Below are 12,821 nucleotides of genomic sequence, written 5' to 3'. Positions count from 1 at the left end.
TTGTCTCCCCACTTGAGTTTATTGGAATCTAGCTCTTGTACAGTAAATATGCTTCTGTTGGATGTTTGGCAGGTGTACTCATGTTCTATTTTATGACTGTTTATATCCTACAAAGAGCTACACCAAATAAATCTACCCAGCCTGTTCAAAGGAAGGCAGGAAGTAAAATTGAGTGCATAACATACACAGTTATAAACCATATTGTTAATCGTGCTCATTTTATTTAAGTAATTTATATACAATAAAGTTTATTTTTGTTTAAAAATATGAAATCTTGCAACGTAGTTCTATCGATTTAAACAAGGTATTCAGATTTTTCTCTAAAACATTAACAGTAACTAACCAGATCGTATCATCATCCTGAATCAATGATCATCATGTATCATCCTATTATACCTGTTATAATTCAGTGAATTGTTCAGCTTACTGTTAGCAATGCCACAGGAGATCCGCTAGCCATTTAAACAATCAAAATTCTTACACTGTGCTCACACAATAGAAATTCAGCTCTTTCTTTCTCATCCATTGTCACTGGTACACCATCTAATATCTGAAGCCTTGTCAGTCGAAACACTAGGAATGGACGATACAACATTTTGCGAGAGACCTGAAAAATTATTTACATGGTTATTTAGCAGAAGCCTCATTTCTTTCTCTTCTTAAGGGTTTCAACAAGTTAGGTAAGATAGTCGAATTATATATTACATCAAACATACTTAGAATTTCACACATTTCATTAATTTTAGAGCTGCCTATTTGGGAATTATCTTCAAATCAATATCTTGGTTAACAATAATTGCTATTATTTGTAACTTGAAAATCCATTCAATGCCGATCCAAACATTTGCATATAATTGTAATGATGAAGTTTTTTTTAAAGAAGTGCAACCCAGAACTCTTCAGATAGTTTAGGGGGAATTATTCCTCACCACATCAAAAGCAGCTAAGTGCTGTGAAAAAGAAGAAGTCAAAGCACCGACAAAAAAATCTCACCCAGAGTATCTGGTCATTAATTCATTGCTGTTTGTGGAAACATGCTGTGTGCAAATTAGCTGCCAGGTTTCCCACACTGAACTGTGACTACACTTTAAAAAGTACGTCAATAGCTGTAAAACACTTTGGTATGTTTTAAGGTCATGAAAAACGGCATATAAATGCAAAGGATTTTTATATTTATTCTCGGTATATGGGCATTACTGTTAAGGTTGGAATTTAGAAACATAGAAAGCAGGAGCAGGAGTAGGCCATTCGGCCCTTCATGTCTGCTCCACCAACATTATGGTCATCAATTCAGCAACTTGTTCCCACTCTCCCCCTTTATCCTTTGATCCTTTTAGCCCCAAGAGCTGTATCTAACTCCTTTCTTGAAAATGTACAATAATTTGGCCTCAACTGCTTTCTGTGGTAGAGAATCCCACAGGCTCACCACTCTCTAGGTGAAGAAATTTCTCCTCATCTCAGTCCTCAATGGTCTATTCCATATCCTCAGATTGTGACCCCTGGTTCTGGACTCCCCTGCCATTGGGACCATTGATCCTACACCTACCCTGTCTAGCCCTGTTAGAATTTTATAGATTTCTATGACATTCCCCCGCAGGTCTTCTAAATTTGTTCATCTCCAGTTGCCCTGAGATAGTGACCTTGGGGCTTCTTCTCAAGCTATTGAAATTCTTTGTGCGAAGCAGTGGGCAGCTAAAAATCAACAACATTGATGTGGGACTAGAGTCACAAAGGAGATGAAAGCAGGTAAGGATGCCCGGGTTGCGATTTTGCACCATGTTGCGCCCGTCATCGATCACGTTGCACCGGGACCATCGTGGGAGAGGCCCAAATCGGGCTTTGCTCCCCGTTCGATATGCAGCACTCAGCGCAAGCTGAATCATGCCCGATAATCATATTAAGAGCCATTAGGCTCTGTTTGAGGCTGCATTATCCCAGCACCTGGGAGTCACCGCCCATACTGATGAGGCCTCACATTGGCACCCACAAGTGGACACCAGGCTTGATGGCCACTTCAGGGGTTTCGGAGGCTATTAGAGCCCACTGATCTCACCCAAAAGGCTGGCGGGAAACACCCCGCCAAACCTGCCCAAAATGACACTTTGCTCATTTTTTGGGAGAATCATGCCCCAAGTCTAATTCCTTAAATGTTTCTAATGCAATTCCAAGATCATTTTTATTGATCTCAGAATTTATTTCCTAATGTTTTTAAAACCGAATACAATTCTTAAATAGAGGCACTGTGCATTTATTGTAGCTTTTGTTTTTTCTCACATGAAGGTTGAATGTCTGGTTTCAAATTTTTTGGCATCTTGTGTGATCTTTAGGTCAGTGTGGCTGAGTGAGCAGGAGTGCAATTTACTCTCATGTCTCTGCCAGTGTCGTTCTGAGGCCATTGCTATTATGGTATGAATTTCCTTCCATTTTCATTTTCCACCCACCTTCCCATGTCACCACCCCATCATGAAGACTTGGGACTGTAGACAAATGTAGATTCTATGGCTCAAACTACTGAATCAAAATGTAATCTTTTCCTACCATGTAATGGTGGGACTAATGTAAAACAATTTTGAAATCCATTCTCTTTATCAGGACAATTTGGCTTACGCATCTTGAAGTATTCTAGGTCTGTACGCACTTGGACTCTGGTAATGTCCAGTTAGTTTTACACAGAGAAGGTCAGACTAGCTGCGGTAGAGTAGGGCAGCACGGTAGCATAGTGGTTAGCACTATGGCTTCACAGCGCCAGGGTCCCAGGTTCGATTCCTGGCTTGGGTCACTGTGCGAAGTCTGTAAGTTCTCCCTGTGTCTGCATGGGTTTCCTCCGAGTTTTCCGGATTCCTCCCACAAGTTCTGAAAAATGTGCTACTAGGTAATTTGGACATTCTGAATTCTCCCTCTGTGAACCCGAACAGGCGCCGGAATGTGGCGACTAGGGGCTTTTCACAGCAACCTCATTGCAGTAACTTCAATGCAATGTTAATGTAAGCCTACTTGTGACAATAAAGATTATTATTATTATTAGATAGAACTATTGCTTGTCCCATCCCAAAAATTAATTTGTTCAAAGTAGTTTTTGGGAATAAGTTGCATCCCATTCCCATGTTTATCTGTCCTCACTGCCCATTTCATACTTTCTCCAGGCTAAAAGGGTTCTTATCTGTTTTTGTTGATCTATAGATAAGCAATAGTTGCTTAATACACAGATTTGCTATTTGAAGTAATGTGCTTATTCAAAGGAAAGTTTAGATAAAAATGGAATTGCGATCAAACAGATAATTCATCAGTTTGTAAATTATAAAAAATATACTGTATCATAATACTTACAGGATTTCCAACAACTGAAAGCTCTGTCATATTTGGAAGTGAATCGAGTTTTTCCAGTTCACCTATATCCTGTGCAAAATAAACAATTTACTTTGGAAAGTTTTATTAGATATAGATATTTTACTACTGTGCCGACCATGAGAATATCTCAAATCGTAAAACCCTTTTGAATAAGTTTCCCCGTATTGCCACTGGATGTCCCACCTCAGAACTGTCGGCCTATCAGAGAGCAGCAGCTGTGCACACAGGCAACACCAAGCAGGAATGATGGCCACTGCTGGTACTGTCGGTAAACCAAGGGGGTGAATTTTAGTGATGGACCCAGATATGGGTCTGAGATCCTGCTGGGGCCTGGTTGATGTGACACAGCAAGTGCGGGAGGAGGGAATGTTGGACAGGGCAAGAGGATGGATGGATGGACATGGGGGAGACAAAACTGTGGAAAGGGGGACCTCTGATTGACACCAAATGCCAGGGGAGGAGGCATCCCCCTTTTACAGACCAGCAACCAGTGAGACCATAAAGTAGAAGAGCAGAATTAGGCCATTTGGCCCATCGGGTCTGCTCCACCATTTGATCATGGCTGATGACTTCCGGGTGCGGCGATGACCAGCTAAGTCGCACGTTTCGGCAGCTCCCGGTGGAACGGACTTTTGGGCTCTTAATAAGAGCCCCAACGGCAATTTTAACGGCTAGAAGCACTGTGTGGTAAACCAGAAGGGAATCCCCCCTGGAAACGGATGGAAAAAGGAGAGGGAAGTGGCCAGATTGCAGTGGATCCTTTGGAGCAAGCAAGAACCAAGATGGCGACGGAAGGTGGCAGTTTAACATGGGGCCCTGAACAACAAGAGTTTTTGAAATGTTGCGTGGAAGAACTTAAAAAGGAAATGAAGAAGGAGCTGTTGGCCCCGATATTGCAGGCGATCGAAGGGCTAAAGGATGAGCAAAAGACCCAGGAGCGGGAGCTTCGGGTCGTGAAGGCAAAGGCTGCCGAGAACGAGGACGATATACAGGGCCTGGTGGTGAAGACGGAGATGCACGAGGCACACCATAAACGATGTGTGGAAAGGCTGGAGGTGCTGGAGAATAACGTGAGGAGAAATAATTTAAGGATTCTTGGTCTTCCTGAAGGTGCAGAAGGAGCAGACGTCGGGGCATAAGTGAGCACGATGCTGCACTCGTTAATGGGAGCGGAGGCCCCGGCGGGTCCGCTGGAGGTGGAGGGAGCATACAGAGTGATGGCGCAAGGACCGAGAGCAGGAGAAATTCCTAGAGCCATAGTGGTGAGATTCCTCCGTTTTAAGGACAGAGAGATGGTCCTTAGATGGGCAAAGAAAACTCGGAGCAGTAAGTGGGAGAACGCGGTGATCCGCGTATATCAAGACTGGAGTGCGGAGGTGGCGAGAAGGAGGGCGAGCTTTAATCGGGCCAAGGCGGTGCTTCACAAAAAGAAGATAAAATTTGGAATGCTGCAACCGGCAACTGTGGGTCACATATCAAGGGAGGCACCACTACTTTGAGACGGTGGATGAGGCGTGGACGTTTATTGTGGAAGAAAAACTGGAATAAGCGGGTTATTAAAAAAGAACTTTTGAAACAAAGTGGTGGGGCGAGTATGGGGGGGCGAAGAGGGGGGAAAAAGGGGGGGAAAGATGAGTTTTATGTTATTAATCCTGCGATGCGGTAACTTTTCTCTCTTCCACAGGTGGTGGTGGAGGGAGGAAGGGAGGTGGAGGAGATGGGGCGTTGGCCATGGGGGGCGGGGCCAAAAGGGAAGCGCGGGCTTTGTTCCCGCGCTATGATAATCATGGCGGGAATAGGGAAGCAGGAAGGAGGGGGCGTCGCACGGTGCAAGCCGATGTCACGGGGGGAAGCCGAGGTCGGCCAGAGTTTGCTGACTTCTGGGAGCAACATGGGGGGTGTAACTACGCTAGTGGGGGATCTAGTGGGGGGGGGGGGGGGTGGGAGGGGGGGGGTTACTGGGTTGCTGCTGCTGGGGAGAGGCAGGAGCCAGAATGGGGTGGGGTGGGCGGGGGGACACCGCCTGGGGGGGACACAGCTGCGTGGGAACCGGGTGAGGAGCTGGAAAAAGGGGATGGCTAATCGACAAGGTGGGGGGGTAAAAAGCCCCCCAACCCGGTTGATCGCGTGGAATGTGAGAGGGCTGAACGGGCCGATAAAGAGGGCACGAGTACTCGCACACCTTAAGAAACTTAAGGCAGACGTGGTTATGTTACAAGAGACACACTTGAAACTTATAGACCAGGTTAGACTACGCAAAGGATGGGTGGGCAGGTGTTTCATTCGGGGCTAGATGCGAAAAACAGGGGGGTGGCTATACTAGTGGGGAAGCGGGTTATGTTTGAGGCAAAGACCATAGTGGCGGATAGCGGGGGCAGATACGTGATGGTGAGTAGCAAATTACAGGGGGAGGCGGTGGTCTTGGTAAACGTATATGCCCCGAACTGGGATGATGCCAATTTTATGAGGCGCATGCTAGGATGCATCCCGGACCTAGAGGTGGGAAAGTTGGTAATGGGGGGAGATTTTAATATGGTGCTGGAGCCAGGGCTGGACAGGTCGAGATCCAGGACTGGAAGGAGGCCGGCTGCAGCCAAGGTGCTTAAAGATTTTATGGAGCAGATGGGAGGAGTAGACCCGTGGAGATTTAGTAGACCTAGGAGTAAGGAGTTTTTGTTTTTCTCCTATGTCCACAAAGTTTATTCGCGAATAGACTTTTTTGTCTTGGGTAGGGTGTTGATCCCGAAGGTGAGGGGGACGGAGTATACGGCTACAGCCATTTCGGATCACGCTCCACATTGGGTATACTTGGAGATAGGGGAGGAAACAGAAGGGCGTCCACCCTGGAGAATGGACATGGGATTAATGGCAGATGAAGGGGTGTGTCTAAGGGTGAGGGGGTGCATTGAAAAATACTTGGAACTCAATGATAACGGGGAGGTCCAGGTGGGAGTGGTCTGGGAGGCGCTGAAGGCAGTGGTTAGAGGGGAGCTGATATCAATAAGGGCACATAAAGGAAAGCAGGAGAGTAGGGAACAGGAGCGGTTGCTGCAAGAACTTCTGAGGGTGGACAGGCAATATGCGGAGGCACCGGAGGAGGGACTGTACAAGGAAAGGCAAAGGTTACATGTAGAATTTGACTTGCTGACAACGGGTACTGCAGAAGCACAGTGGAGGAAGACACAGGGTGTACAGTATGAGTATGGGGAGAAGGCGAGCAGGTTGCTGGCCCATCAATTGAGGAAAAGGGGAGCAGCGAGGGAAATAGGGGGAGTGAGGGATGAGGAAGGAGAGCTAGAGCGGGGAGCGGAGAGAGTGAATGGAGTGTTCAAGGCATTCTATAAAAGATTATACGAAGCTCAGCCCCCGGATGGGAAGGAGAGAATGATGTGCTTCCTGGACCTGCTGGAATTTCCTAAGGTGGAGGAGCAGGAGAGGGTGGGACTGGGAGCACAGATCGAGATAGAGGAAGTAGTGAAAGGAATTAAGAGTATGCAGGGGGGGAAGGCTCCGGGACCGGATGGATTTCCAGTCGAATTTTATAGGAAATATGTGGACTTGCTTGCCCCGATACTGATGAGAACCTTTAATGAGGCGAAGGAAAGGGGACAGCTGCCCCCGACTATGTCAGAGGCAACGATATCGCTTCTCCTAAAGAAGGAAAAAGACCCGCTGCAATGCAGGTCCTATAGACCTATTTCCCTCCTAAATGTAGACGCTAAAATTCTGGCCAAGGTAATGGCAATGAGGATAGAGGATTGTGTCCCGGGGGTAGTCCATGAGGACCAAACTGGGTTTGTGAAGGGGAGACAGCTGAATACGAATATACGGAGGCTGCTAGGGGTAATGATGATGCCCCCACCAGAGGGGGAAGCGGAGATAGTGGTGGCGATGGATGCCGAGAAAGCATTTGATAGAGTGGAGTGGGATTATTTGTGGGAGGTGTTGAGGAGATTTGGCTTTGGAGATGAGTATATTAGATGGGTACAGCTGCTGAATTGGGCCCCGATGGCGAGCGTGGTCACGAATGGACGGGGGTCTGCGTATTTTTGGCTCCATAGAGGGACAAGGCAGGGATGTCCTCTGTCCCCATTATTGTTTGCACTGGCGATTGAGCCCCTGGCAATAGCATTGAGGGGTTCCAGGAAGTGGAGGGGAGTACTCAGGGGAGGAGAGGAACACCGGGTATCTCTTTACGCAGACGATTTATTGGTGTATGTGGCAGACCCGGCGGAGAGGATGCCAGAGATAATGCGGATACTTGGGGAGTTTGGAGAATTTTCAGGATATAAGCTGAACATGGGGAAAAGTGAGCTGTTTGTGGTGCATCCAGGGGAGCAGAGCAGAGAAATAGAAGACTTACCGCTGAGGAAGGTAACAAGGGACTTTCGCTACTTGGGGATCCAGATAGCCAAGAATTGGGGTACATTGCATAGGTTAAACTTAACGCGGTTGGTGGAACAGATGGAGGAGGACTTCAAGAGATGGGACATGGTATCCCTGTCACTAGCAGGGAGGGTACAAGCGGTTAAAATGGTGGTCCTCCCGAGATTCCTCTTTGTGTTTCAGTGCCTCCCGGTGGTGATCACGAAGGCTTTTTTCAAAAGGATTGAGAAGAGTATCATGAGTTTTGTGTGGGTCGGGAAGACCCCGAGAGTGAGGAAGGGATTTTTGCAGCGTAGTAGGGATAGGGGGGGGCTGGCGCTACCGAACCTGAGTGAGTACTACTGGGCCGCCAACATCTCAATGGTATGTAAGTGGATGGGAGAAGAGGAGGGAGCGGCGTGGAAGAGATTGGAGAAGGCGTCCTGTAGGGGGACTTGCCTACAAGCCATGGTGACGGCGCCGTTGCCGTTCTCACCGAAGAAATACACCATAAGCCCGGTGGTGGTGGCTACTCTGAAAATTTGGGGGCAATGGAGACGGCATAGGGGAAAGACAGGAGCCTCGGTGCGGTCCCCGATAAGAAATAATCATAGGTTTGCTCCGGGGAGAATGGATGGGGGATTTGGAACATGGCAAAGAGCAGGAGTAACACAATTGAGAGATGTTTGTAGATGGGACGTTTGCAAGTCTGGGAGCGCTGACAGAAAAATATGGGTTGCCCCAAGGGAATGCATTCCGGTATATGTAACTGAGGGCTTTTACGAGGCAACAGGTGAGGGAATTCCCGCAGCTCCCGACGCAGGAGGTGCAGGACAGAGTGATCTCAAAGGCATGGGTGGGGGACGGTAAGGTGTCAGACATATATCGGGAGATGAGAGACGAGGGGGAGATTATGGTAGACGAGCTGAAAGGGAAATGGGAAGAAGAGCTGGGGGAGGAGATTGAGGAAGGGCTGTGGGCTGATGCCCTAAGTAGGGTAAACTCATTGTCCTCGTGTGCCAGGCTAAGCCTGATACAATTTAAGGTGTTACACAGGGCGCATATGACTGGAACACGGCTTAGCAAATTTTTTGGAGTAGAGGATAGGTGTGCGAGATGCTCGAAAAGCCCAGCGAATCACACCCACATGTTCTGGTCATGGGGTGGGGGGAGGAACCAGAGAGATTCTCAGGGATGTTAATATATAAGTATAATATGTATAGGTTGTTGTTATAGATAATTGTATATTGGACAGTTAAAACATATTTTTGGAGAATATTTATCTGGGACAAGGCAGTTGCCATTTAGTTTTGGTTTTGTTTATATATTATTTATTTCTTGTTTATAAAACTGGCCATTGTTATTTATATTGTTATATTACTGTGTAAAGGATACACAATGTACTGTGATGGTTGGCCAAAAATTTTCAATAAAAATATTTTTAAAAAAAAGATCATGGCTGATATGTTCCTCAGCCGCATTTTCCTGCCTTTTTCCCATAGACCCTGATCCCCTTATTAATCAAGAAATCCTCTTATTAATCAAGAACACCAGATTTGTACTTGAGGTGGTGTTACCTACAGGGCTCCAGACCAAGAGCTGAAAGGTGGAATTAGACAGAACATTTCTTTCTTAGAACAGAAGAACTAGGAGGAATAGACAATTTAGCCCCTCGAGCCTGCTCCACAATTCAATATGATTATGGCTGATCTCATCATGGTCTCATCTTCACCGTCCTGAAAGGGTGAAACATATAGGCTGGCATTTTTTTCTGCACCCACCCACCCACCCGACCCAAGTGCGAGAGGAAAATATTGCAAGAAGTCCAAGTTGCGATTTACGTTGGGGTGAAAGCCGCTCCTGTCCGTCAGTGACAGGGCGCATTTCCTGATATTCAATATCGAGAACATCATTGCAAATGGTGGGGGGCTGGGTGGATGGATTCCTGAATCCTTTTCTTTGATGTTTGTATTTAAACTGTTGAGGGTTGTTTGGGGGTTGGTGGGAGGGAGGAATTGTTGGCCAGGGGATTGACGTTGTATTTGTTACCGTTGATTGTTTGTTGATGGGTGTAAATTTGGATGAAAATGTGAAAAAGGAAGCAAATAAAAATATTTTTAAAATAAACAAATGATGGGGGGTGCATCTGAGTGAATTGGTTTGCTTCCACGCGTTGGTTAGCCTTTAAAAATGGCACCCGGATCATCAAGTGTCTGAGGTGATGGTGGACAAATCTGAGCCCACCCCATCAGAATTATGTCATGGGACCTGTGACTTGATGGATTTTCTTTCAAAGTTCTGCACTATTTGACGGAGAAAGCCGCCACTGCATCAGTGGGTTTAACAACGCTTTTTCTGCCTGCCATCAGCCTTTGCCAATATCGCAGAAAATCCAGGCCATACGATTCTGAAGGGGACTTGACACATAAGATGCAGGGAAGGTGTTTCCTCTCATGGTGGAATCTATACAACTAGGGAGCACAGTTTAAAAATCAGGAGTCTCCCATTTAAGACTGACATGAGGATCAATTTCTTCTGTCAGGTATTAATCCTCGGATAGAGCAGTGGAGACTGGGCCATTGAATATGTTAAAGACTGAGTTAGTCAGATTTTTGATCGAAAAGGAAATTAAGTGGCAGTACGGTGGCGCAGTGGTTAGTACTGCTGCCTCACGCCGCTGAGGACCCGGGTTCGATCCCGGCCCTGGGTCACTCTCCGTGTGGAGTTTGCACATTCTCCCCGTGTCTGCGTGGGTTTCAGCCCCACAACCCAAAGATGTGCTGGGTAGGTGGATTGGTCACGCTAAACTACCCCTTAATTAGGAAAGATTTTTTAAAAAGGAAATTTTTAAGGATGAAGGGGGACAGACAGGAGAGTGGCATTAAGCCCGAAATCAGATCAGCCATGATCTTATCAAACACTGATGCAGTCTTGACGGTCTGAACTCCCTATTCCTGCTCCTAATTGTTATGATCTTATAACCTATGTAACACCTTAAAGATGTTTCAGTACATGTTGATACACCAAAGCTAATATACACTAGAAAATAAAATTAGTAAATTCAGTGCAAAGAAATATGGACAATTACTTCAGAGCACATTTTAAAAAAAATTGTAGTTCCCAGATTGAAAACATTTGAATTTTACTTTATGTCTAATGTGATATGAACAAACTATCTTATATTAAGCCTAAAGCAAAATATTACAGATGCTGGAAATCTGAAATAAAAATAAAAAATGCAGGAAATACTCAGCAGGTCTGGCAGCACCTGTGGACAGAGAAACATTACTAATCTTTCAGGTCATGACTTTCCATCAGGGCTATGTAATGGTTCCTTGGTAGAACTCATACTTCTGAGTCAGAAAGTTGTGGATTTAAAAGTCCACTCTAGAGATCTGAGGACATAATCTCACCTGACTCTTCAGTGTTGTAGTAATAAGGACATGCTGCACTGTTAGAGATGCCATCTGTCAGAGTGACAAATGATTTCCATTCTTAGTTGGTATTAAAGATTCCATAGCATGAACTGAAGAGGAGCAGGAAAGCTCTAATTGTGACCTGGCCAACAATCAGTAAAAGATAACATCACTAAAGTAGGTTACCTGATCATTGTTGTTGTGGGGTCTTGACGTAAGCACATATGTTGCTGCTTTTTAACATATCTATCCTTACTATCGACATAACTATCCTTAAAAAAGACTTAATGGACTATAAAATGCTTTAATATGCCCTGAGGTCCTGAAAGGCACTATACTAATGCAAATCTTTTCTTTACCTGGATTTTGTTTGCACCAAGGAAAAGACGCTGCAGTTTTACCAGTGGATATAGGTTGTTAAGATCACGCATCCTATTCTCTTCTAAATGGAGCTCAAGGAGAGCACTTTGGCCCAAAAAGGAGGTCTCATGTATCATTCGGACTCTGTTTCGTTCCAATGACAATTCAGCAAGGTACTGAAGACGATCAAGTCCCTCAATCTGACTAATAAAATTGCCTACAATGGAAAGAATTGAAATGAGTCAAATTCTCTGTATAACGCAGGTTTAAAGAATGCGGGCAATCACTCAAGTAAAATTTGTTTACTTCAGAATGAAGGAGATCAGAAGTACAGGATTTAGCCAATCCACTTTCCCTAATTGCTAAATATCACTCAAGACACTTTCATTTTCCTCTTGCCAGAGCATGCAGTGAGCACATAATTGTTACAAGCTTTCAAAAAGAAAACTTGGCAAGATGCTTCAATGATCAACATCACGAATTATAGAAGGTACATTGCACATAGTTAGCTGTGAACTAGTCATATCTAATACTGGAGATTTCCTTATTACCTTTGGAGGTCAAAGTGAAATTGTCCGAGGTTTGCAGGTTGTGGTGGGGTGTGGGCAAACAGTGTGCGCACTCCTGGTGCACATAGGCTGTTTAAGACGTCTGGATGGACCTGTTAGTCTTTTGTCAGTTTGTTTTCAGAGCAGAAATACATTTGAAAGTTAAAGTGGTTTTGAAATAATTGAGACTAAGATTCATGGACAAAATATTTTTTGTAATGCAATCATGAATGTGGCATTGCTGCCTAGACCAGCATTTATTGCCATTCCATAATTACCTTTCCCAACAGTTTTGTTTGGTTGGGAATTCCAGAATTTTGACCTATCAATTGTGAAGGAATGGTGACATAGTCCCAAGGCATGATAGTGTGCAACTTGGAAGTGCGCTTACAGGTGTTCATGTTCCCATATGACTGATGCCCTTGTTCTTCTAAATGGTAAAGCTCGCAAGTTTGGAAGGTGTTGTTGAAGATGTCTTGGCCAGTTGCTGCAGGCACCTTGCATATGGTACACACTGCCGCTATTGTGTGAACCAGTAGTGGAGGATACATTTTAAGGTGTTGGCTGGAATGCCAATTAATCGGGATGCTTAGTTCTTGTTGGTGTCGAATTTCTTCAGTGTTTTTGGAGCTGCAGTCTTCCAGTGATGAGTATTCCATCACACTCCTGACCTGTTCCTTGTAGATGGTGGAAAGGCTTTGGGGAGTCAGGAGTTACTTCCATTGAATTATTTTTACTGATTCATGGGATGTAGGCTCCACTGGCTAGGCCAGCATTCATGTAA

General features: G+C 45.3%; 1 protein-coding gene across 6 annotated transcripts in view; it reads right to left on the bottom strand.

Moving 5' to 3' along the window:
- The window catches only part of lrrc9 (leucine rich repeat containing 9), a 389,985-nt gene that overhangs the window by 108,055 nt on the left and 269,109 nt on the right, over positions 1 to 12,821 (bottom strand). For 5 of the 6 annotated variants that reach the window (XM_072491694.1, XM_072491713.1, XM_072491705.1 and 2 more), the window contains exons 28-30: positions 11,489 to 11,706; positions 3,328 to 3,396; positions 482 to 607 (exon numbers count right to left, since the gene is read on the bottom strand). In XM_072491694.1, the coding sequence (XP_072347795.1) occupies positions 482 to 607; positions 3,328 to 3,396; positions 11,489 to 11,706 (413 nt within the window). The remainder of the gene's footprint in view (positions 1 to 481; positions 608 to 3,327; positions 3,397 to 11,488; positions 11,707 to 12,821) is intronic. The other variant, XR_011938366.1, reaches the window with a different exon arrangement.

The sequence above is a fragment of the Scyliorhinus torazame genome, chromosome 2 (assembly GCF_047496885.1).
Source record: "Scyliorhinus torazame isolate Kashiwa2021f chromosome 2, sScyTor2.1, whole genome shotgun sequence".
Taxonomy (NCBI): Eukaryota; Metazoa; Chordata; class Chondrichthyes; order Carcharhiniformes; family Scyliorhinidae; genus Scyliorhinus; species Scyliorhinus torazame.
This window is presented reverse-complemented; position numbering and strand designations above follow the sequence as displayed.